At 45.0% G+C, this 24878-nt stretch overlaps 1 protein-coding gene across 2 annotated transcripts in view; it reads right to left on the bottom strand.

Annotated features, from left to right (window-relative positions):
* Positions 1-24878, bottom strand: part of NUP160 (nucleoporin 160) — a 78632-nt gene that overhangs the window by 12489 nt on the left and 41265 nt on the right. The window contains exons 16-30 of one of the 2 annotated variants that reach the window (XM_073604423.1): positions 23024-23151; positions 15905-16065; positions 15696-15829; positions 14951-15024; positions 13888-14044; positions 12124-12193; positions 11114-11212; positions 10375-10494; positions 8200-8295; positions 8021-8115; positions 6489-6585; positions 6294-6399; positions 1562-1722; positions 1229-1289; positions 648-797 (exon numbers count right to left, since the gene is read on the bottom strand). In XM_073604423.1, coding sequence (XP_073460524.1) covers positions 648-797; positions 1229-1289; positions 1562-1722; positions 6294-6399; positions 6489-6585; positions 8021-8115; positions 8200-8295; positions 10375-10494; positions 11114-11212; positions 12124-12193; positions 13888-14044; positions 14951-15024; positions 15696-15829; positions 15905-16065; positions 23024-23151 — 1709 coding nt within the window. The remainder of the gene's footprint in view (positions 1-647; positions 798-1228; positions 1290-1561; positions 1723-6293; positions 6400-6488; positions 6586-8020; positions 8116-8199; positions 8296-10374; positions 10495-11113; positions 11213-12123; positions 12194-13887; positions 14045-14950; positions 15025-15695; positions 15830-15904; positions 16066-23023; positions 23152-24878) is intronic. The other variant, XM_073604424.1, reaches the window with a different exon arrangement.

The raw sequence follows: 24878 nt of genomic DNA, 5'->3' as shown, positions 1-24878 counted from the left end.
GTTTCAACTTTTAGCAGACATGTTGCACCTGAAAGTTTCTGGTACAACAGATGATTTCATGATTTACAAATGTGCAAGTGTATATAATTAAGTGGAAAGTTTCTTAAAAAAAAAAAAAAAGCAACAAACTGACATTCTAACAAGTTGTGGCCTCATCCAATGCGCTAAAAAGTCTAAGTTCAGTGTGCAATGTTTGGCTCCTGCACACACCTCTTCAGCTCTTCTCGTACCTCTGAAAGGGGTTTCAGTAGACAGCTGGAGGAATTGTCGTTGGACTACGATTACATGGATTATCACACGCTTAGTCCATTGAGAACCACAAGCTTCCTGATGCCATGGTGAAAAGGATTTGCACTTTATTCATTCACAGATCTCTCTAAATAACTGACGTGACTGTGCGGGTGGAGCCCTGCACAGCCGCACTGATTTTAAATGTGACAGAGGCTGCGGGGGAGAAGAACTCTCACATGCTGACACAGGGAGGGGGCTCTGTGGGTGAGAGGCTGGTGATTAGGAACATATTACACCCTAAATACAAGTGTAACATGTTCCTAAAGGTGAACTTAGCCTTTAAACAATGGCTCTCCAGAACTACAACTACAAAAATACCTAGACAGTCTTCCAATGCACTTCTCAGATTCTCTTACCAGCTATTGCTGCTGTACTGCTATCATGCTGAGCCAATGTCAACCGTGTCTGAGCAAGGATATACTCTTTCTTCAAGTCTTTTAGCTCCAGAATCTCAATCTGACTACTTCCTGGTAAACAATACAATGTTGTTAAAAACGTGGCATGACCTATAAAGAATCAATGAAGATTTAGAAGATCAAGAATCTCAAGATGAACCTGTAACTATTTAAAAAAAAAAAAAAGGGAAAGTTATGTCTGAGAACAGCACACTGCACCTCCCATTTTAAATTAGCCTTAAACCTTGCTTTATGAACCTGGTATCCCTTTTGTTACTAAAGGACTTCATTTACATGATTGGGGCAAAAGGCCACCTATCATTCCCTTTGAGACAAGAGGATGGCAGTTCTTGGTGCTTAGTCCCAGTCAAACACTTAGTAATAAATTTACATCAGTTTAAAAAGGAATGCAGAGTTTTTGTTAAGTAAAAGGAGATATAAACTTGATAGATTAGCTAGGGGAAAAAATGGTGGGGGGAGGGGTGTTTTACAAAGAGAGAATAAAGAATAATACCTAAATTGTCTTATAAAAAGCAACTTACTTGGAGCTGGAGGACACTCTCCATCGTGGGTCCTTTTCGGAGACGATCCTGGACGCTCATACTGTATTTACATAAGAGGAAAAAAAAATTAAAAATACATTTACATGCTATACATAAACCCAAAATCTTACAGATATGAATGCTCCTGAGATATGAACATGGTAAAAGGCAGTTTTCTGTACATAGGGGTAACTGACAAAGGACTTAATCATCCATATATCTGGAGAACACTGGTGAAGTTAGTATGCACTGGTAATGTGCAAACTACTGTAAAAATATATGAAAAAGTACACTCGTTCATACATAAAAAATAAAAAAAATTCAAGTTAGTACCACAGCTCCTGAGGCTGGCTGCACTATCCAGGCATACTCAGGGCGAATTAGCCGTAAACAACCCAGGCACGCCAAGTAAGAGTTCACTTGCTTCTGAAGACCTCTTAATGTTCGGACCTCCCTGCCAAGCCGCATCCCGTATTCAAACATGACTGTTCCAGCTGAAAAGGATACAGTTAGGTATGGTTAGGCACAGAAAAGATATAACAGTTCAAATCGTACAGTACAGTTTTGGATGGGGGAACTTACACTATATGGTCAACATTTGTGGACACCTGACCATCACACAAATAAACTTATAAACATTCCAAAACAATGTGCATTAATATGGATTTGGACCCCTTTGGGGCTATATTAGTCTGTTCTGAAAAGGCCTTTCACATATACTACTGTGCTATGAAAAAGTAGTTGTCCTATTCCTGATTTTATTTTTTTGCATATTTGTCACACCTAAATAATTCAGATCAAACACATTTTAATATTACACAAAGATAACCCGAGTAAATATAAAATGCAGTTTTTAAAACGATTTAATTTATTAAGGTAAAAAAAGCTGTCCAAATCTGACTGTGAAAAAGTAATTGCCCCCCAAACCTAATAACTGGTTGTGCCACCCTTGGCGGCACAACTGCTGCAAAGCGCTTGCGATAATTGGCAATGAGTCTTTCATATCGCTGTGGAGGAATTATGGCCCACTCTTCTTTGCAGAATTGTTTTAATTTAGCCACACTGGAGGGTTTTTGAGCATGAACAGCCTCATACCACCAGCATCGGACTTTGACTAGGCCACTCCAAAACTTTAATTTTGTCTTTTTTGAGCCACTCAGAGGTTGACTTGCTGGTTTGTTTTGGATCATTGTACTACTGCATAACCCAAGTGCACTTGAGATTGATGTCACAAACTGATCGGCGAACAGGGTTTTCTGGTAGAGCGCAGAATTCATGGTTCCATCAATTATGGCCCGTCGTACAGGTCCTCAAGCTGTAGAGCAGCCCCAGACCATCAACACTACCCCCACCATGTTTGACTGTTTGTATGATGTACTTTATGAAATGCTGTGTTAGTTTTACACCAGATGTAACGGGACGCACACCTTCCAAAAAAATCTATTTTTGTCTCATTAGTCCACAGAATATTTGCCCAAAATTAATGGGGATAATCAGTATTTTTTTTGGCAAATGTAAAACGAGCCTTTATGTTCTTTTTCGTGAACAGTGGCTTTCTTCTTGGAACTCTCCCATGGATGCCATTTTTTGCCCAGTCTCTCTTAAGCCTCGTACACATGGTTAGATTTTCAGATGACCGTTTTGTGGCATGCTAGTCTCATGTCGAAAGTGAAGGTTACTCACAATACGAAAATTTTCGTATGACAGAATACGTCAGAAGTGACGTAATGTGTTGAATAGTTTTGTATGTATTCTTTAGTTTCTGAGCATGTGTAATCTTGCACATACGATTTTTTTCGTACAAAAACCGTACTAATAAAATGAAAGTCGATCGTTGAGTTCACAGCCGACAAAAATTTCATAGTCTGCACATCTAGCTTTTGTCTGACAAAAAAAGCAAAATATATGAATAAGCAATAAATCATAAATAAATAAAACGATGCCAAGTCTCTGATTCCTTATTGCAGCAGCGCTATGTGTCAGATGTCAAGACACATTTAAATAAGACCAATGGTAAAGAAGATTTCAGGAAAGTTCAAAAAAATGTTGTAGTCTGTGAGTATGAAGAGTTTCTTTCACCAAGAGTAATCACCGTGTGAGGGGGTAACCCCCCCGTGAGATTGCACTCACCACAATTCCAGCAAACGCAAGCCTTTATGTTGTTATCTTTGATAGCTTTCCGTCTCCTCTATCCAACCACCAGATGTCGCTAACACTCTCGGTTAATATTGTGTCTGCTGTCCCCATACACACATCACCTCCAGGCAGACTCTTCTCCTCCATCAGGACAGGACTCCTGTCCTGATGGAGTGTTAGCGACATCTGGTGGTTGGATAGAGGAGACGGAAAGCTATCAAAGATAACAACATAAAGGCTTGCGTTTGCTGGAATTGTGGTGAGTGCAATCTCACGGGGGGTTACCCCCTCACGCGGTGATTACTCTTGGTGAAAGAAACTCTTCATACCCACAGACTACAACCTTTTTTTTAACTTTCCTAAAATCTTCTTTACCATTGGTCTTATTTAAATGTGTCTTGACATCTGACACATAGCGCTGCTGCAATAAGGAATCAGAGACTTGGCATCGTTTTATTTATTTATGATTTATTGCTTATTCATATATGTTTATCATCTTAAGTAGCTGCTTTGGTTTACTACAGTGGATTTTGGAGTAGTCCTTGGCGCAGAGTAATGTGAGGTAGAGGCGGTATATTTCCACACATTGTTTGCAAAAAAGCAAAATAGTCTGTCGAAAGCACCGTACTAAGGATCCAAAAATCGGCAGACAGCTTGTTGTACAAATTTTTCCATACGATTTTCGTATCGTGTGTACGGGCCTTTATTGTTGAATCATGAACACTGACCTTCACTTAGGCAAGTGAGGCCTGCAGTTCTTTAGATGTTGTTTTGGGTTCTTTTATGACCTCCTGGATGAGTCGTCATGCTCTTGGAGTCATTTTGATAGGCCGGCCACTCCTGGGAAGGTTGGCCACTGTTTTAAGTTTTCTCCATTTATGGATAATGGCTCTCACCACGGTTCGCTGGAGTGCCAAAGCCTTAGAAATGGCTTTGTAACCCTTTCCAGGCCGATACATGTCAAATACTCGGTTTCTCTCCTGTTCTTGAATTTCTTCAGACCGTGGCATGATGTGTTGCTTTTTGAGATTTTTAGTGTGCTTCACTTTGTCAGACAGCTTCTATTTAAGTGATTTCTTGATTCAAAAAGTCTGGCAGTAATCAGGCCTGGGTGTGGCAAGTGAAATTTAGCTCTGCTTACCATAAAATGTGGTTAATCACAGGTCATTCATGATTTAGCAAGAGGGAGGGGGAATTACTTTTTCACATAGGGCCAGGCAAGTTTGTACAGCTTTTTTTCCCCTTAATAAATTAAATAATTTAAAAACTGCATTTTGGATTTACTCAGGTTATCTTTGAGTAATATTAAAATTTGTTTGCATATTTGTCACTTAAATGATTCAGATCATTAAAAAAAATAATAAAATCAGGAAGGGGGCAAATACTTTTTTGCAACACTGTATGTGTTGGCTTGAAGTCAGGGCTCTGTGCAGCCCATTCATATTTCTCCATACCAAAACTATGTTTATGGAGTTGGCTGTATGCACAGTCATGCTGGAACAGAAAGGGGCCATCATTCATTAAAGCAGAATTATATGCACCCACCCCTTCAGTGATGCAACGTCAGCAAGCTCACTCGCTAGCACTGCCATCTTTCCCCATCTTTTCATGTTCGGGATCTTCGGCCATCTTAATTGGCCGTGCTAGGATAACGATCCCATGCATGGGAGGGTTCATTCAGCCTGTCAGAAGCCAAAATTGTACACTGAGCTGCATATGCAAAGCTCAGTGTACATCAAAAGGAATATTGCTTATACAATCCCATGGCTTGGTAGATGCCTGGCGGGAGCTCCATCCCCGTGACCGCGACTTCACTTACTACTCTAGCCCGCACGACAGCTTCTGTAGGATCGACCACATTCTCATCCCTCTACGCCACATCTCCAATGTCCATAAAATTACGATCCCCCCTTCTGTGTGGTCGGATCATGACCCTATCGTTTTTTTGTTCACTCTCTCAGGCCTAACACGCCCTACCTTTCAATGGCGATTAAACGACTCACTTCTTACATCACAAGACGCCCTTCTTGAAATCCATACGCGACTCCAAACTTTCTTCAAAGAAAATGTAGGCTCTGTGTCTTCGCCCATCTCTCTTTGGGAGGCCCACAAGGCTACCATGAGGGGCCACTGTATACAACTGGCATCCTCCCGCAAACGCCATAGGGAAAAGCGGACCCGGGAACTTACAGTTCTTTTGGCCTCCGCTGATGCAGAGTGGAAATCCCACCCCACGCTAGCAAATAAGAAAGCTAGGGACACCCTTGCAGCCGAATTAGACTTGTTGGCCTCCGACCAAAAGGAATATTGCAAACAAGCAAGAGAAAAACCTTTATTGCAGAAGAGAGTGTTTATATCTTCTGCAATAAAAAGCCTGCCTGTTCACACATTTGTTATGTTAAAGTAGGAGTAAACTCTCAGACACTTTTTACCTATAGGTAAGCCTATAGTAAGACTTACTTATTGGTACAGCAAATATCTCCTAAATGTCCACTGTTTAGGAGATATTTTCTTGTGAAGCTGCAGAAGGAACGGCATACTGTACAGTTCCTTCAGAGCCCTGTGCCATGAACACTCCCGTGTGGGAGTGACAACATCGCAGCTCCTTCAATCAAAGGACCACAGCCTGCCAGCCCGGACAGAAGACCAGGTGAATGTGACAGCGTGGCGCTGGAGGGCTTCGTTTTAAGGCAAGTTTTACATAATATGCTAGTATGTGATACATGCTAGCACATTATAACTTTGCCTTGCAGGTTTAAAAAAAAAAAAAAAAAAAGGCAGTTTACTACCGCTTTAAAGATCCACTTTAATTTTGAAGGGCATCCACATATTTGTGGCCATAAAGGTGTGATGATCAGGTATCTACATACTTTTTTGCTATATAGTTTACCCAATGGAACAGGAAAGCAGGGACAGCAGGAGTGGTTACCTTTCCGGTAGTTGTGCCGGTAAATATGGAAAGCATACAAGAGCTCATAGTAATTATGGGTCATCAGATCGACAGCACGGGCTCGAGATTCGATGATACTGACAACCTGTGGCAACAAAGGGATGTGTTCAGAATTATTCCAGGAAGCTGGGTTAAAATAAACACATTGACTGCTGCACTAAAGATTTTGGGTACCTCATTATGTAGATTCACATATGGAAACTCCACAAGGTCTTGGAGCTGAGAGCGTTCACACAGAACTACAACCAGCTGTCGCAAACAGTCCTGTTGCCTTTTGAGTGAAAAGCAGATATGTTGTAGATCAGTCATCTTATTAAGAAAAGCACTACTGACATTCATTTCCTTGTTTACTATACAATATAATACTACATACGACAAGCCAACTATGCAATACATCAGTCAAGTGAGATGCATAAATTGGTTACAGCTTTTTTTTTTTATTCCACTATAGACAAAAAAGGTAATTTTGGGTGGACGGTCTCCTGTATGCAACAAACCCTTTACTCCTTCCAGACACTTCAATGGCAAATTTTCCCCATACTGAATTATGATACTTCCCTCGGGCCATAACAATGGCACTATTTTTAGCTGTTCATTTTACATCAACAGAATAAATTAGAAAAAATGTAAGATAATTGGGCATTTTTATTCCCACTAAAATTTTGGAACAAGGAGTTCTCATCACCTAAACCCCAAAAAATACAAGAAGAAACCATGACAATTTACCAGCAACCACAACAATGATATAGCAGTTTTGGATGGAGCTGGCTTTCAGGCCAAGTCCATCCCAAATAAAAATATTTTTTTTTAGCTGAACACTCTACTGCCTTCTTATAGTATCAGTTTATGGAGCCAAGCTAATGCTACTCGCTATGTTCCAACTACATTACTTAGGTTAGGATGCCAAACAAGGAGCCCCAGTCATGCTGTTCACACTGAAAGAAGAAATTAATGTGCAGTAGTGAACACTGCCTTGTAATGGCCATAGTAGCTGGTAGGAATGGTATATCAATTTGGAGAGAAGTCCGATTAAGAAATAAAAAAGGCTGGTGGAGGAATCCTTTACCCTCATGGAAATATTAGTGTTGTGCAGTCTAGAAATTTAAAAGAGGACCTGTCGCTCCAATGTACACAACAGTGATCAGACCAATGCATTTTGGTAGGCATCATCTGGGCAGCTGCCAACAAGGTTATACATTAGATAAACCCAAGGCAGGTAAGGGTGAGGGTAAGTATGGCACGTGCTCTGCACAATGGTCTTAAATCAATTGTTGCCTACATACAAAGAACCCACCATGCAGCATGTGAAAGAAGCAACTGGATACTTGCCTCTCTGACTGATGCAGTGACGTAACAACCGGCAGGAGGAAATACAGCACCCAGCAGGGGACACGCTACCTGACACACCCTGATGTGTTGATTGGCAATGGCACCAGAAACCATGGAAGAAAGGGAAGATTTGGGTTTTCGATGTCCAGAAAGGGGAGTATCTAGTATCTAGCTGCTTCTTTCATAGAATGTTACATGCTGGATTCTTTTTATACAAGAGGGTTGCTCTAAGTGACCGGTTACCTTTAATTCAGTACAGGACACTAGTTACTGCAAGATTACAGATTGCAACAAGAGGAAAAAAAAAAGTTAGTGCAATGACACTGAGCACATCAAAACAATTGGTGTAATAAATAATCAATAAAAGCTTCTGTTACCTGCCGTGATCAGGAATCTGTGTCATTGACTCATAGGCTTGGTGGTTGTGTCCCAAATCCAAGTAATGTTTGAAAATTCGAGTCCTTAAAGCCGCCTAATTGGAAGGAAACAATTTGTTCAACTAACAAGATACAAGTCAACTAAATGTAAAGTTTAGCAACTTAGTATGGGCTACTACCTGACTTGTCAAGTCATCTGCAGCTTCTGTAATAGCCAGAGTGGCCAGCTGAATGACCAGCTCTGGTAATCCCATGTCCTCTAGGAGCCGCAAGACCTACAGTCACAATACAAATTACTGAGTTTAGTAGCAAAGTAAGGTAGACTTGAAGGGCATACAACCTACAACTTGCCAGTACAAAAAAAAAAAAAAAGTTTATATATTGATATATTATTATTGGTACTTATATAGAGCTGTCAATTTACGCAGTACTTTACATATATATAATTTTGTACATTCATATTAGTCTCCCCCCCTCAAGGAGCTTACAATCTAAGGTCCCCAACTTACATTCATACATACACATACTAGGGACAATTTAGACAGGAGCCAATTATCCTACCCGCATGTCTCTGGAGTGTGGTAGGAAACCGGAGGACCCGAAGGAAACCCACACAGGCACGGAGAGAACATGTGAACTCCAGGTAGGTAATGCCATGGTTGAGATTCACACCGGCAACCCTAGTGCTGCTAGGTGAAAGCGCTAACCACTTAGCCACTATGTTCAAAGTACTGTATATGTCTCATCAACCAGACAGGGGAATTCTAGTAGAGCATCTCCAAGTTTGGTAATCCAATAAAGGGTAGTGCGAGGGGAACTACAGCAGTACTCCTATAGCCATGCCAGAGGGAGCAGATAGGGACAGTAGACTACACAATCAAACTTTAGAGCACAAAGCTGAAACCAAGACTTCAGTTAATATTCAGGGGTGCAGCTCTACAGGCAGAGGCCATTTATTGCTAGGCATTCCTTCATCTGAGGACAAATCTATACCCAGAGTTTTGGTATGTGCTCAATACATTGGAAGAGAAACCTGAAACAGATTTGGGGTAGGTGTAATAGGCCAATTACAAGTAATGTTCTCAATCTGAAACCTTGCTTGCAACCACAGTTGCTTATGGTGACAACAAGTGCTTCCAACCACCAAGAGACCAGGACCACTGTGAAGCTGTGAGGAACGTATTGAACGGGTGTTCATGTGCTGCTGTCACCACGGGGACAGATTAACTTCCCGCACATCATTTTCATGGCTATATCTTCCAGTCTATGGCCACCCTAAATCTCAGCGCTTGTTTTGGATCCATATGTGTTTGTTTATGGCTAGCTCTAAATTTAAAGCGGTGTTCCACCCGCAAATTTATTTATTTTTTTTTTTTTTTAAGTGTAGCTGCTGACTTTTAAAAAGGACACTTACCTGTCTAGGGAGCCCGCGATGACGGCCCCCCGAGGCCGATCCGTCCATCGGATCGGGGGCAGGCACCAGCATTCTAATTAAGGGAAACCGGCAGTGGAGCCTTGCAGCTTCACTGCCCGTTTCCTACTGCGCATGCGCGAGTTGCGCGGCGCTTTGATATGAAGCTTTAAAAACAGCAGGGGGGGGGGGGGGCTTGCCACACAAGATGATATGACATCCTGTGCCGTGGACCGGATGGAACGGAAGTACAAGCTGTACTTCATAAAAAGGTACTATAGAAGAAATTTTTTTTTTTTTACTATCCAAAAACGAGGGGTGGAGAGGTGGACTTTCGTTTAGGACCACCTCTCAAAAGTGGGTGGAACTCCACTTTAAGTTGCACCCCAGGAAAACTGAAAAACACAGATGAAATACATAGTGAGCAGTGATGTTTTACCTGCCAAAAGATTTGTATTTCTGCCCACCCAGGATTGAGATTTACACAGCCCCATCAAACAGCACAGGCCTCACTGGTAGGGCAGTAGATTGGATTTTTTTTTCTGCTGTAGTTAGTAACCCTGTCATACAAAGTGACCTTTATGTTGACAAGGTCAACTTAAGTAAAACAGACTAGTCTGTACTACAGTCAGCTGCTCCTCTATTCACTGTCCAGTTACAAGCTGTGGGAGGGACAAGACCTATCAGTGATACCCAACTGTAGTATATAAAAATCAGGTCTTCTGTTTTGCCAGACTGGGCTGTGTGGCAGAGCTGTGTAAATCTGAGAACTGGATAAATAGAAATACAAAATTTTTGGTAGGTAGGGCTCATTTCAGGTAGGTGTCCGTGTATTAACCGGTTCAGCTCTTAACTCGAGACCGAGCATTCTCTAAACAAGCAAGTTTAACAAGTGCCTCCCATACAATACATGTCATGAGATACAGGTTATTATTACACTTACTCTGTTATAATACTGCAGACGGGCTGTGGACGGTGTATCCCCTTCTTCTACATGAATCAATTTCTCCAGGAAATCCTCTTTCTCCACTTCAGAGGCTGCCTGGCAGAAGCATTCTAGAGCCTATAGCAAAGTCACAACAGGAAATGAAGATACTGCAGTATTATCAGCATCTTAGGATACTAATTGCTATGACAAATGCAGCATGCAGTGCAAGTGAGCATTGATTTCTTATGCCTGAACACAGATTTGGGCTCCTCCTGGCAATTCTTGTTTACCCAAGTTGATAAATATGGAGACAGCTTTATGGGTCATAGCCGTCATGTAGGTTGCAAGCAGTACTAACTGTGAAATTCTTAGTCTCCATTGTGGTGGACCCCAATTTCAAACAGAGAAAGCGCATCGCTTTCAGCTAATAAGAAGCCAAGACTGAATTTCTCTAGCTGCTGCATGAGAGCAGAGAGTTTTTCCCTCTGCAATAATGAGTTGAGGGAAAAAAGTTTTTCACACAGGGTAATCAGCAAAAGGTGCTTCCCAAACAAACATGCAATACAAATACTATACATAGCAGGTGACCTAAACGTCATAACAAAAGGACTTCTCTACCTAATTAGCATGTCAACCCAGGGCCCCCCAAAAAAACAGCAGCTTTCTTTTTCAGATAATCAACATGGAATTTGCTGGATTAGTAAGCTATAACAAATGTTCTGTCTAGACTTTTATCTTATTCTGTAAAACTCACCTTATGTCCCTCACCCATGACCAAATAGCACTGGCCCATCATAAAATGACAAGAACCAACGTTCACTTGACACCACGGCTGTAGCAGTCGTACATACTCCTAAAAAGTGAAAAAAGTAATTATACATTAAAAAAAAAAATCTACTAAATTTTTAGGTGCATGTGATGTAGAAATCAAACAACTGTGAACTGCTCAGTAACCAATATATCCACAGCAGTGCGCTGCTCAACGCTCCCCACCCTATACAAGTCATGAGTGCTCACCCACTAATCTTTTTTTTCATACAGATGGAAATTCACACTTTACCAACCTCCTCCCTCCGATATAGGTTTCAATCAAGAGAGTGCTTAATTATTAGGGGCCATTTAGAGTAAAACATGTGAAAAGTAGGAGCTCAGTGTGATGCATTTTTGATGAACAAAGAGGAGAATGGTGGGCAGCCTTACTGCTAAATGGGGGTCAGTGTTTAAGCAAGAATGAGGTCTGCTAAACAGTCTTTTCTTGAGTTTATTGGTGTGGGGGGATGAATAAAGCCTAGCACACACTGCTAGTTTTTCAGCGGACTGAATAAAAAATTTAAAAAAACCTGACAGCTCAGGTTGGAGCCACTGTACCAACATTCCAATAATAGTACAGCGATCTCCCCTGCTGTTCTACTGTGTCTCTCTTCTAGTCCCCTCCCCCAAAGAGTGCTGATCGATAGCCGGCCGGCAGACCTTTTTGGTTATGCCCCTTCGACAGAAGCCGGCTGAATGACTGGCTTCTGTGGACCCGCTGCAGTACACACGGGCCGAATGACGGCCGGTTTCTATTGAACTGATGCCGCGCGACAGCCTAAAACTACAGAGCACAGTGAATTTACGAATAAAATTAAAAACGGATGCAATTTATGTCCCCCAATAAACACAAGAAACAGATTTTATAACGAGAAAGAATTTATTTTCCACATCAACTTCCATGGACATTCAGAACAGTCCTATTGAAGACATTCTAATGGTTCGTGAACCCACCTGTAGCTGAGTGTACTGACAGCTTCTCATCAAACACTCGGGAAAGAGGAAACCGGGATTGCCTGGCCATCTAGATGTATTCAAGTTAAGGACCACTGGAATGAAATCTCAAAATGCTACACTACCCAATACAACATATACCAATCTTCACATTCAAATTTAAAGCAGCCCTTAACAAAAGTTAAAATGACTGCACATTGTGAAAGAGCAGTAAATACTCACCTTTGAGGAGGGTGGAGTATGGAAACTTCAAATCTCCTAAAGCGCTATGGACATCTTTTCCATGTCAGGTAGTGTGTGCCCCCTACTAACCACTATGGTTCCTCCCGCTGACCCCTATGTCACTAGGTAAACATGTGAGTCTAACCAAGTCACACAAAGCATTTGGTTACACAGAATAGGATTCAGGTGGGGGTCTGCTCCATAATCTCCTAAAGTGTAAGTATATCTGGTGATAAAGAAAGATTAAAACGCAGGGGTCTCAAACTGGCGGCACTCCAGCTGTTGCGAAACTACAAGTCTCATCATGCCTCTACCTGTGGAAGTCATGCTTGTAACTGTCAGCCTTGCAATGCCTCATGGGACTTGTAGTTTTGCAACAGCTGGAGGGCCGCCAGTTAGAGACCCCTGAAAGTATATATATGTAATCCTTCTCCTTGTAAAACAACCCAGTTTAAAATATAAATCAAAGGGAAAACATTTGTGTACACATACAAAAGCACACTTTAAATAACTTTTTTGTTGCCCTTTTTTTCATAAGTGATATCACCTACACTCTGTTCGTAGCTTCATAAGGAGCTCAGAGATCTGGGGAGGAGAAACAGCAATACACTGAGCTTCCCAGTGAATGGCTGTGCAGGGAGCACATCAGGACAAGTCTGATTATTGAAGGGGAGCAGGCTGAGCTCCCAGCACAACCAGAAAACTGATCACGCTGTGCTCATGCCCAGTGTGGTCAGTTTCTAATAGGAAAGCAGAGGGATTGGCAGGAACACAAGGTATTTTACACAAAGGAAGCAAAACAAATAACAGGAGACGTAATCAGATACTGGTACAGCAGGCAAATATCATGAAAATGAAATGTTGGGGTAACATTCTTTAATAAAAGCTGTAGATTTGACAGGTTTCCTGTTACTTTAAATACTTGGTTTTGGCCAGGCTGGTTAAAAGAAGTTCTTACTATATCAGAAAGGTATGGCTTCTGGGTATGCTATAAAACACAGTAGTAGCATTTGCTATATACCAGTAAGTGACATTGTCTTCATGGAGGGGTACGGCCGACTTCTCCTGTGCGGCTGGAAACAAAGTCACTTGACCGTACTGGCCATTCATGAAGAGCATTGTATTTTATATCAATAGAAGGTGTTCTCTGACTGACCAAGGTGGAGAGGCGGGTGAATGTTATCACAATCTCCAATTTGGCCAATCAGAGAATGGCTAGTATTCACAGAAAAAATACAAGGTTGTTCCTGAATAACAGAGGTACTGTGCAAGCAACTCCGCAGTACAGGGGAAGTCAGCCATACCCCTTCATGAAGACAATGTCACTTACAGGTATATAGCAAATGCTACTACAGTAAATTAAAGCATCCCTAACAGCCATAGTTGTCTGGCATGGTAAGAATTCAATTTTACCAAACTGACCCAAAGTATTTTAAAGTGACAAAAAAAACTGGAGTTTATCATCATGACAAAGATTCTGTGATTCGTTTGGCTTATATACACATTATGTAGACAGACATAAGCTGGCAGAGGTAAGGATACAGATGCTGAAGAAGATAAGTGATGATATCTGTGATCAGCTGTGGCCAGTTCAGAGGAGTGTGCGTCTGCGCGGCGCTGGAACGGGCAAAGATCTGGGACAACCGTTTTCTAGCCACATCCTGGAAAAACAACTCCACGATCGTCTGAGGCCCAGAAACTACACAAAATAAAGACAAATTATTGAGCACACTCAACAAAACAAGATCTATAAAAATTTGGGGCATTATCAGGACATGGTAATTATTTTTCACCTGCAGTGCCCCCTGCTGGTGACATAACAGGATGTGATCATTTGGAATAATGGTAATCAAAAAGTTTCATGCTATTTAGAACACTGCAGCATGGTGACCTACAGTATATGTTTATGGGTATTAATGCACACAGGTGAAAACTACACATTGAAATCTCAAATGCAAGAGGATAGTGCCATAATCCCTCATGTACCAGCTTCAGAAATCCCAACTCATTTTCACAAGCTCATGTGCACTATGCATATAAGCCTTTTTTTTGTAAAAAAATATATTTATCTATGAACTGTATGTGTCTGGTTTCGGAGTCAACACGGAGTGTGCAAAACATGGGTGTAACATGTCTCAGGGAGTTAGAAGCATAGAAAATGGTGCCAGGTTGAAAGATTCCATTTGTCCAAAACATTGTTTTGTAGAACTCTAAAAGACCAGTTTCACCCTGAAATTAGTATTTCTTATTTGGGTTGACAAAATCACTCTCAAGCTCAATATAACTTCATAGCCAGTGTCATCCTCATCTGCCCATAGAGATGAATGGAACTGGGAATTCCATTAGGAACAGTTCACCCCATAGCATCCATGATGTATAAGAATCAGAAACATGATTCGATTTTATAGCACCAAGCCAAATTTAGGTGTGATAGACCAACAAAGATTTTCTGATAAATGACTATGATCCCCACACCTTGTGCTCATTTGTACAATGATCTTTCATTAAAAAAAATCTTCAGTGACCAAATTGTACATGCATAGATAGATGCTGCTTTGGAAATGTCTGTGGGTAAATTTAGTGTGAAAGCAACAGGTACACTTACTATATCTGCTTCCTGGAGTGAATGCTGGTGAATCAGACAGCTCCAAAACTGATAAGTGCTGGAGGTTAGATTCTCTATAAAAGAAATAAACAAAATAGGATGGAAGGAGAACATATTAAAATTAATCAACTTCATAAGCTGGTATAATTTAGCTCTGCCAAAGCTGAAATAAGAACTGCAAAGTCTGGGAAATGCTCATAGTTTCCTTATAGTAGTTGTAAACCCTTACATATACCCATCGAAGGGACTAGCCTCGGAAGGTTCACAACGATGAAACAAATCCACCTACATAAGCTGTATCTGCCTATCTACAGCCGTCTCTTCCCTACAATCTATCCAAAGTGCAGAAAGTGCAGAATTTGCACAGGATCTCTCAGCTCTGAAAAGCAGGGGGCGGGGAGCTAAAGTTACTAAAGAGCTAAGGAGGTGAGCTCTGAGAACTGATTGGATGGAAAGCAAACCCCCCCCCCCGACCTCCACCCAGCACACGTGAACAGAGCTGAGGCTGTCAATCAGCTGGAGGTCCCTCCCCGGTCACCATTTTTCCCTCGGTGTCTGGAAAACTCATCAGGAACAGAGCAGAGGACAGAAATTACACTTGGTGCTCTGAATTGAGACAAGCACATTATAGAGGGATATGCTTTGATCAGATTTCATGTCTGAGGTTTACAAACACAAGGTTTAGCAAATCTTAATGTAGCGTGAAGATCTGCATCACAGAAAACAAATAGGAATAGAGACTCACAGGGTGTCCACAGGAATAACAGAAGCCAGACACTGGCTTCCCCATCGAATGACATAGTAGGACAGGAGCATTTGAGAGGTGCGAGGTATCAGCTCTTGTTGGGTCTGCAACAGGTGACTTGGTCCAGCAAACACCTGTCCAAGACAAAAAACTGTTAAGTTTCAGATCATTGTGCTCCATTGTTTTTACACATGCCTCAGTGCACTTACCACATCTCCCATCCTTAGCAGGAGGTGCTGAAGGATAAGCAAGTCCCGACAAATCAAGAAGCGTGTGAGGGATATTTTGCAGACAGCCTGACATACTATGCTGGAGGCTATAGTGCTGCCATACAGACTGGAGAGGTTCATTCGTACATTCAGAGGTTGACCTAGGACATACAAAGGCAGATGTAAGACCATAAGCAGAAAAAAAAGAAGAATCTAAAAAGTCAAACCTTTTTTTCCTCCCATTCTGGATGGAATAGGGAATAGTTACTTTTTTTTTTTTTTTTCTATCTGCCTGTCATTGGGGAGATTTTACTTTATTTTAACAGGAAGTAAAGGGAAATCTTCTCTTAGTTCTCCTTGAAAGATTTCTCTTTTGACCCTTATCTGGTGGCAACTAAAAGTTTTCGATTTTCCCTTTTTCACAGTGCCACTGGACAGTGGTCACCAGGACAAACTCAGAGGCTGAGAGTGCACGCGGGCTGCGAGTGCCTGCGTATTGTCTTGAGAACCTGTGTATTGTTGAGTATTAGTGTCAGGAAGCTAGTTGTTAGTTAATTTGGACAGAGTATAACTCCCAATCCCCATTAAATTAGTGGGTACGATGCCCGGCGGCTGTGGAGATGCGACTCGGTGTACATTTTGTGGCATGTATGCGTTCCTTGATCATCTGATCAAGGGCAAATACTGCTGTGCAAAATGTAAGCACATGGTTTCCCTGGAAGCCCAGGTTCTGAATCTAGGGAAGCAACTGTCAACTCCATACTAGAGGAGAGTTGGGATCGTACCTGGCAGGTGATGGCAGGGACCAGCAGAGAGGCAGGTGGAGACAAAGCAGTGCAGGCACCAAAGCAGAGTAGATGGGTGACAGTCAAGAAAAATAGAGGGGAAAGAGTCAGGGAGGCCGGTCCTGGGCTGGAACATTCCAATAAGTACACCCCGTTGAGGGACCAGCACTGCTGGAGCTAAGTTGACTCCACTAGCTGCCAGGGGGTCGGGAGTAAAGCCTAGACAGATTCTGGTGGTAGGGGACTCAATTCTTAGAAGGACAGAGAGGGCAATCTGTCACAAAGACCTTAAGCGCCGAACTGTATGTTGTCTACCGGGCGCTCGGGTGACCCGGCTGTCATGGTGCATGTTGGCACCAATGACAAAGTCAGAGGTAGGAACTAAACTGAGGAAAAGGACCTCCAAGGTAGTATTCTCAGAAATACTACTGGTACCTCGAGCCACACCAGAAAGGCAGAGGAAGATTAGGAAAGCAAACAAGTGGCTGAGCATCTGGTGTAGAAAGTAGGGGTTTGGGGGTTCCTGGAGATTTGGGGCGACTTCTCAGTCGGTTATCAGCTCTATAGAATGGAAGGAGCAGATCTGCTGGGAGTGAAGATGGACGAAAAGTGTTAGAGGGGCTTTTAAACTAGGCAGCGGGGGGAGGGTGCAGAGGTATTGATCAGAGGCGGCTGCCTAAGGCCTCGCACTCACAAGGGCCTTGTGGCCGCCTAATTTGCCTGTGCTCGATCATTAACACGGACTAGGGAAAAAGCGTGCGGGCAGCCATAGGGCACACCGAGCGGGCCGCAAGTCCATGCGGGGCCCTAAAGCAGCTGAGCTGATCCTTCAGCTCGCACCGCTCACACCTGGCCTCTACGCGTCTGTCCGGCTGCCTATTCGGGTCAGGAGTCGGGCCAGGCGGCGAAAACTATCCAGCTGCCCTACCACTGTCTGTGAAGGGGAAGGAGGAGCTCCGGTTGATGGGTCCCATCCCAGCGCCTTCTGCAGCCTGGCCGACCACCCAGGGAGAAAGTGAGTGCCTGGCCGTGCAGCGTTCCTGTGTGCCTGGATAGTAGGAGTGGCGGGGACAGCTGCATATGGAGGAATTGATCTTTCAATATGCCTTCTGCATCCGCTGAATGCCTGCTTCTTCTGCGGGCGTTCATTGGCTGCAGAAAGAATATGGAAAGATCAAGTCCTCCATATGCAGCTGGCCCCTCCGCTCCTACTATCCAACTTCTTTTACTGCCCCTGTTCTCCGTGGTTTCTCCCAGTTCTCCCTGATCCCCCCCAATGCTCTCTCTCTGGTCCCCGTGGCTCCCTGTCTCCCCCATGCTCCCCCCACTGTGCTGTCCACACTGCTCTGTGCTCCCCCACAGTGCTCTCTGGTCCCCTCTGTGCTCCCTGGCTCCCCCACAGTGCTCTCTGGTCCCTTCTGTGCTCCCTGGCTCCCCCCACTGTGCTGTCCATGCCCCCCCCCACTCTGCCCCGTGCTGTCCAGTCGTCATCCCCCGTGCTCTCTTCCCTCCCCCCACAGTGCTCTCTGGTCCTCCCTGGCTCCCCCATGTGCTCTCTGGCTCCCCCCAACAATGCTCCCCAGAGCTCTCTGTTCCCCTGTGTTCCCTAGCCCCTCCCAGTTCTACCTGCCTTCCCAGTGGTCTCTGTCCCCTCTGCTGTCCAGTCCCCCCCCCCAGTGCTCTCTGCCCCCTGTGCTGTCCAATCCCCCCCCTCCAGTGCTCTCTGCCCCCTCTGCTGTCCAGTCCCCCCCCCCCCCAGTGCTCTCTGCCCCGTGCTGTCCAGTCGTTCCCCCCAGTGCTCTCTGGTCCTCCCTGGCTCCCCTCATACTCTTCGACCCTGTGCTCCCTGGCTCCCCCCAACAGTGCTCTCTGTTCCCCTGTGCTCCCTAGCCCCTCCCAGTTCTACCTGCCTCCTCTGCTGTCCAGTCACACCAGTGCTCTCTGCCCCGTGCTGTCCAGGCCCCCCCCCAGTGCTCTCTGTTCCCTGTGCTGTCCAGTCCCCCCCCCAAAGTGCTCTTTGCCCCCTGTGCTGTCCAGTCCCCCCCCTCGTGCTCTCTGCCCCCTGTGCTGTCCAGTCCCCCCCCCCAAAGTGCTCTTTGCCCCCTGTGTTGTCCAGTCCCCCCCCCCAGTGCTCTCTGCCCCCTGTGCTGTCCAGTCATTCCCCCAGTGGTCTCTGCCCCCTGTGCTGTCCAGTCCCCCCCCAGTGCTCTCTGCCCCCACCATGCTCCCTGGCTCGCCCTGTGCTTTCTACTCCACTCCATGCTCTACAGCCCCCACAGTGCTCTTCAGCTCCCTCCCTGTGCTTTCTGGCCCCCACCCCACTGTGCTATCCAGCTCCCCCCCGTGCTTTCCAACTCCCCCCACCCCCCCTGTGCTCCCTGGCTCCCCCCATGCTATCCACCACACTGCTATCCAGCTCCCCCTGGTGCTCTCCACCCCCTACCCTCCCTGTGCTCTTCTGCCCCTCCCCCAGTACTCTCTGGCCACTGTGCTCTCCACCCCCCATGCTCTCTGTCCCCACCAGGCTCTCCGCTCCCGCCAGTGCGCCCCCCCTAGTGCTCTCCAGCTCTCCCAGTGCTCTCTGCCCCCTCTTGCCACCCATACTCCTGCCCCCCCCCCCCCACCCCCGCGCTGCGCTCAGCCTCACTCCCGAGCTCTCTGCCACCCGTTCTCTTTCTGGCCCCCTCACCCCTCGCAGCTCTGCTAAGACCCCTCCTCCTTTCCCTCCGGCTGCTGCGGGGGGTCTCCGGCTGGAGAGCAGGGAAGGGACCGCTATCATGGGCTGCTCAGTCTATTTTTTGTCCCAGTCCGGACATGGCGGGCAAGATAACCAGCAAAACTGGCAAGGATAAATAGTCCTGGAGGGCGAAGAGCTCTAAAGACCTCCCAGGACTGGAGGACAGGCTGACTGGGGCCAGAAAACGAAGATGGGTGAAAGGTACAGGTGACCAGGGACCACTCCATCTCACAGCAAACAGATCCTCTGGAAGGAGCAGGACACTGTCTCCACCCAGAATGAGAACGGGCCCAGTCATGAACATCCTGCTGGCATGGAAGGTACCGTACCAAGCATCACATACACCTTTCCACAGAGGGGCATGGCAGACTGGGACATGGGGCACAAAAGGGGCTGCAGACAGGGACCTCTCTCTTTCGGATCCCCCCACTCTCCTTCCTCTGTGGATGTGGAATTATTCAGTGACACTCCCTTCCCATTCTCCCAAGGCACAGGGGAAAATCCTAGGGGGGTTGTCACCTTGCTGGGTCCCAGATGATGTATTGGCTGCATATGTCCGATGGGTGAGGAGGGTGCCCTGGAAGTGGTGCTGATCGCCTGTGTGCTAGATCCATGCATCTTTCTGCAGCCATTTTTACTTGCTTGAATTTTTTTTTATTCATTGTGGGCGTGAGTGGGGCCTAGTGTCTAAATTTTGCCTACGGCCTCAAAAAGCCTAGAGCCGCCTCTGGTAGAGATAGTCAACGCGGAACATATTCTAGAGGGTAGTATTGGGGGCATTTAGTGGTAGGTTGACTAAAGGACCTAAACCCAAGGTAAGTATAGTAACAAGTCCTATTTGCAACCCCAGAGCACCCAATAAGGAGATAGTATGCGACCGGTCTAAACTATGTGGCATGTTCATCAATGCCAGGAGTCTGGCGAACAAGATGGGGGAACTAGAACTACTGTTGAACGAGGAGGATTTCGATTTTGTAGGCATTGACTTGGTTCGACAGCTCTCATGATTGGCTGGCAACTATTCAAGGGTATTCCCTATATTGCAGGGATAGAGAGGGTAAAAAGGGGGAGGGGTATGCCTGTATATCAAAAATGATGTACAAGTGAATGTGAGAGATGACATCACTAAAAGGAGCAATGGAGGAGGTGGAATCCTTATGGGTAGAGCTACAAAGTGAGGAAACGAAGGGGAAAGTAATACTGGGAGTATGCTATAGGCCCCCTAACCATAGGGAGGAGACAGACCTCCTATCACAATTTGGATTAGCGGCAAGAATGGGAAGCGTCATTATAATGGGGGGTTTTAATTACCCAGACATAAACTGGGTGGAAGGAACCGAGCATTCATCTAAGACTCGCCAGTTCCTAAATGTCGTGCAGGACAATTTCATGGGTCAGATGTAAATGCACCAACTAGAAACAAAGCATTACTAAACCTACTGATTACCAACAATACAGACCTGATCGCGGATGTGGAAATACGGAGCAATTTAGGAAACAGCGATCACGGGTCAAGGCGTTTTAGTATAAATCACACAAATAGGAAGCATAAGGGAATACAAAGACACTGAATTTCAAAAGAATCCTCCCTAAACTACGATCCTTGCTAGAAGATAATAATTGGGATAAAATGTTAGGAACAAAGAACACGGAGGAAAAACGGGTATGCTTTAGGAGTGGCTGGGTGAGTATCGTAGCCGCCTGGGATGTCTGTTGGTTCTCCACCGCTAGCATCCATTTCTCCAGCGCTGCCACCGAGGACTCACCCGACCCCATCTGATCCGAGAGTAGTTTCACATCTTTCCGGACCAATGTTATTTCTTTGCGGTGAGTTGCTTCAAGCTTGCTAAGCAGGGCCTCGATGTCTGACCTCATGGGCAAGGCCTGCAGCAGCCCCCTTAATTCGGCATCGGCTCTCAGGGTGAGCGGCATGTGTTGTGAATCCTGGGGATCCGGTCAGAACACTGCCGGGGTGTCAAGGCCCGTCTCCGAGGTAATAAAGGCCGTTGGGGAAGTAGAGGGGTCCTGAGACGGCGGTCTTCATGGTGGTCGAGCAGCGTGGGATCCGCCATCTTGGTAGCCAAGGAGGCCCCCCTGTGTATTCGAGAAGAAGGATTTCTCCACTCGACTGCGGTTTGGGGGATGTCTTGTTTTTACTATTTCCCTTCCTCTTCCTAGCAGAGTACATGCCGGGGAATTCTGAAGGATATAGGCTGGATTTTAAGCTGGTTTAGGCTGAGAAAGGCCGGGAGCTCCACAGACTCACTTCCTCACTTGGCCATGTCCAGACCACAGCCCCATCAGACTGTTTAACCAGTCTGTCTATACAGACTTGACATGGCGGCTCAGTGTATCCCAAGGGCATCTTGGTAGCACATTTTCCGCTTCCTGGGAGTGGGCTTTGGGTCTTTAGAGGGCTTTGCCTGCCAAAACATAAAACACAGGGGCCCATGGTGGTGAGAAAAAGGCATCAGCATTTACTCAGCCATTAAAGCGTGCACACCCAGTGACACCTGAACCAGTTGTAGTGCCCCAGCCTGCTAGAGACCACCACCAACTAGCCTGCTGTTCCCTATATGGACAACAAAAGGTCACCCCCTGGTGCCTGCCAGTGTCCAGCTGGTGCCTGCGTCCCTGGGAGACTGGGCAGATAGAGAGAGCTCATCTTCCTCCTGCATCCTGGAGCATCAGTGGTGATTCACTGACTCCTGCAGCCGTGTCCACGCAAAACAGCCGGCCATTCCTACTCTCTGTGCCTTTAAGGGGGCCGGACCAGCTCCCCCGGCGCACGGCGATGACATTGTCCACCCCCTGAGGTGACCTCTTCCTGGGTCAAACAGCTTCCGGCCGCGGGTACATGCCCCCCCCCCCGCCGGAGCCAGTCAAGGGGACACTGTATCAGCGCCTGGGCTCATATCAGAGGGAGCCGGAATCCGGGACACCTCCTGCCCGCTGCTAAGGAGGGTTGCCCATGGCCGCACAACCGACCTCCTCCACCACAGAACAACGGTAAGGCCCATTGACCCCCTGCCACTCAGAGGCTCCCATTCCACCTGTTATGGCTGCTGCACCTGCTGGACACCTGTCCTGGTCAGCCCTTGGGAGATGGAGCCCTTCAGGTCCTTTGGGCAACATGTCTCCTCCAGATGGAGGAAACACTGAGACTGATCAGGGACTGCCTTTTAAAGAAATTATCGGCAATGTGTTTCCTGTGTGTGAGGAAGAGCTCCATCTCCCAAGGGCTGCCCTGGAAGGCTGGGGGAAAGTAACACAAACTACATGCAAAGTGGAGACAGAAGATAAAAATTAAAAATGAATAACTGGAACCCATGTAAGAAGCTAGAAACAATTACTTTTGTATGATTAGTGCAACGTCTCATCTCCGAACCTCCAGTGTGCTAGGAACAAAAACCCAGCAATTCTGTGCTCAAACAGCTTGTACTGGTGTGTTCTTCCAATAAGAATTACAATATTCAAAAGCATAAACCACTAGTGGCTGAAACAATGGAATACAGCTATGTGTCCCCCACTATCACAACTATGGCAAAGTGAGGTAATCATTGTTCATTGTAAATCATTGCAAAAATTAAAACTAACCAAGGTCCATAGTCTGGTCTATGTCCACAGATGTCTCGTAGTCCATTTCTCGAAGCAGGTTACTAATGGCCTGGTGGGGATTTCTGATGTCTTGCAGTTTATTGTGAATGTCTTCCATGATATTTTCCCTACAAAACAAAGAGCAAAGTGAAAATTTGTATTTAAACTATGACGCTATATGGCTCTTTGATGTCTGCAAAGCAATACAATGAAAATTCAGCACACTGCCTACCTTGCCACAGCACAAAAAGTTTAACTTTGTTATATCACCTTTGAAAGCAGAATTATGCAGTACAATTAGTCAAATCTGAGGTTTTGATTGCCTCAACTAACTCAGTGTTCTTATGCGATCGGGCCGGGCACGCGTGGTGCGTCCTAAGACGAAGCTAGAATGCACGACGTACCACGCGTGCGCAGCCCGATCGCAGCCATTGGGAAATCTGGTGACCAGAGTCGGCTTCACTATGATCGGCTTCTCTGTTCCATCCTTATGTTTATAATGTGTGAGACTGGCAGGCTGGGCTGGAAACTGTGGATGTTGCTTGGGCGGACATGAATTTTGAGAGGCTCATATAAAAATGTGTGACCATGGTTGGAGTTCGTAACAAACAATTTGGAGGACTGTACCAACTAAAGCTTGTGTTGACCACCATTTTAGGGTCACAAGCTTGGGTGGTGTGACCTTTCTCCGGATGCCTGGACAGCTCTTGTAGTTTCTTCTTCTGGTGACATCTCTGCATCTATTTCAAAAGGACTGTTTCTCCACTACTGCACATTTATTTTACTTGAAACCACTACTTATACTTCAATGAGAAGGACTTTATTGTTAAATGCATTTGATGGAATTTTAGTTTATTGTACACATAAGCACTTTATTCTATATTGCTCACATTTGAGCCATATTGCACAAGGTATTTTGAGCACTATAATTTGTTAGTGCAGAACAATTTCACCTTTATATCGTGATACTTTTACCAGAGTACTGTGCCAGCAGCTTCTTTTTTTTCTAGTTAGGCACTAGTGTGAAAGTCTTTTTTTTTCTAAGCCTTACATATAACCAGCGAAGGGACCATCCTCAGATGATACACAAGAGATAAAACAAATCCTCCTACATAAGTTGTATCTGTCTATTTGCAGTCTTCTGACAAAGTGCTGAATTTATAAGCTTGTGAGCTGAAGTTACAGCCCTGACCAAAAGTTTTGAGAATGACATAATTAATTTTCACAAAGTCTGCTGCTTCAGTGTTTTTAGATATTTTTGTCAGATGTTACTATGGTATACTGAAGTATAATTACAAGCCTTTCAAAATTGTCAAAGGCTTTTATGGACAATGACATTAGGTTTATGCAGAGTCAATGTTCAACCTTCTTTTTTAAGACCTCTGCTGTCAATCAACTTCTGGGCCACATCCTGAATGATGGCAGCCCATTCTTGCATAATCAATGCTTGGAGTTTGTCAGAATTTGTGGGTTTTTTTTTTGTTCACCTGCCTCTTGAGGATTGACTACAAGTTCTCAATGGGATGAAGGTCTGGGGAGTTTCCTGGCTACGGACACAAAATTTCAAAGTTTTGTTCCTCAAGCCACTTAGTTATAATTTTTGCCTTATGGCAAGGTGCTTCATCATGCTGGAAAAGGCATTGTCACCAAACTGTTCTTGGATGGTTGGGAGAAATTGCTCTCGGAGGATGTTTATGTACTATTCTTTTATTCATTGCTGTGTTCTTAAGCAAAATTGTGAGTGAACCCACTCGCTTGGCTGAGAAGCAACCCAGCACATCAATTGTCTCAGGATGCTTTACTGTTGGCATGACACAGAACTGATGGTACCGCTCACCTTTTCATCTCCGGACAA

Source organism: Aquarana catesbeiana, linkage group LG11 (assembly GCF_042186555.1).
Source record: "Aquarana catesbeiana isolate 2022-GZ linkage group LG11, ASM4218655v1, whole genome shotgun sequence".
NCBI lineage: Eukaryota > Metazoa > Chordata > Amphibia > Anura > Ranidae > Aquarana > Aquarana catesbeiana.
Note: the sequence above shows the minus strand (reverse complement) of the source record. Positions and strands in the feature narration are given on the sequence as shown.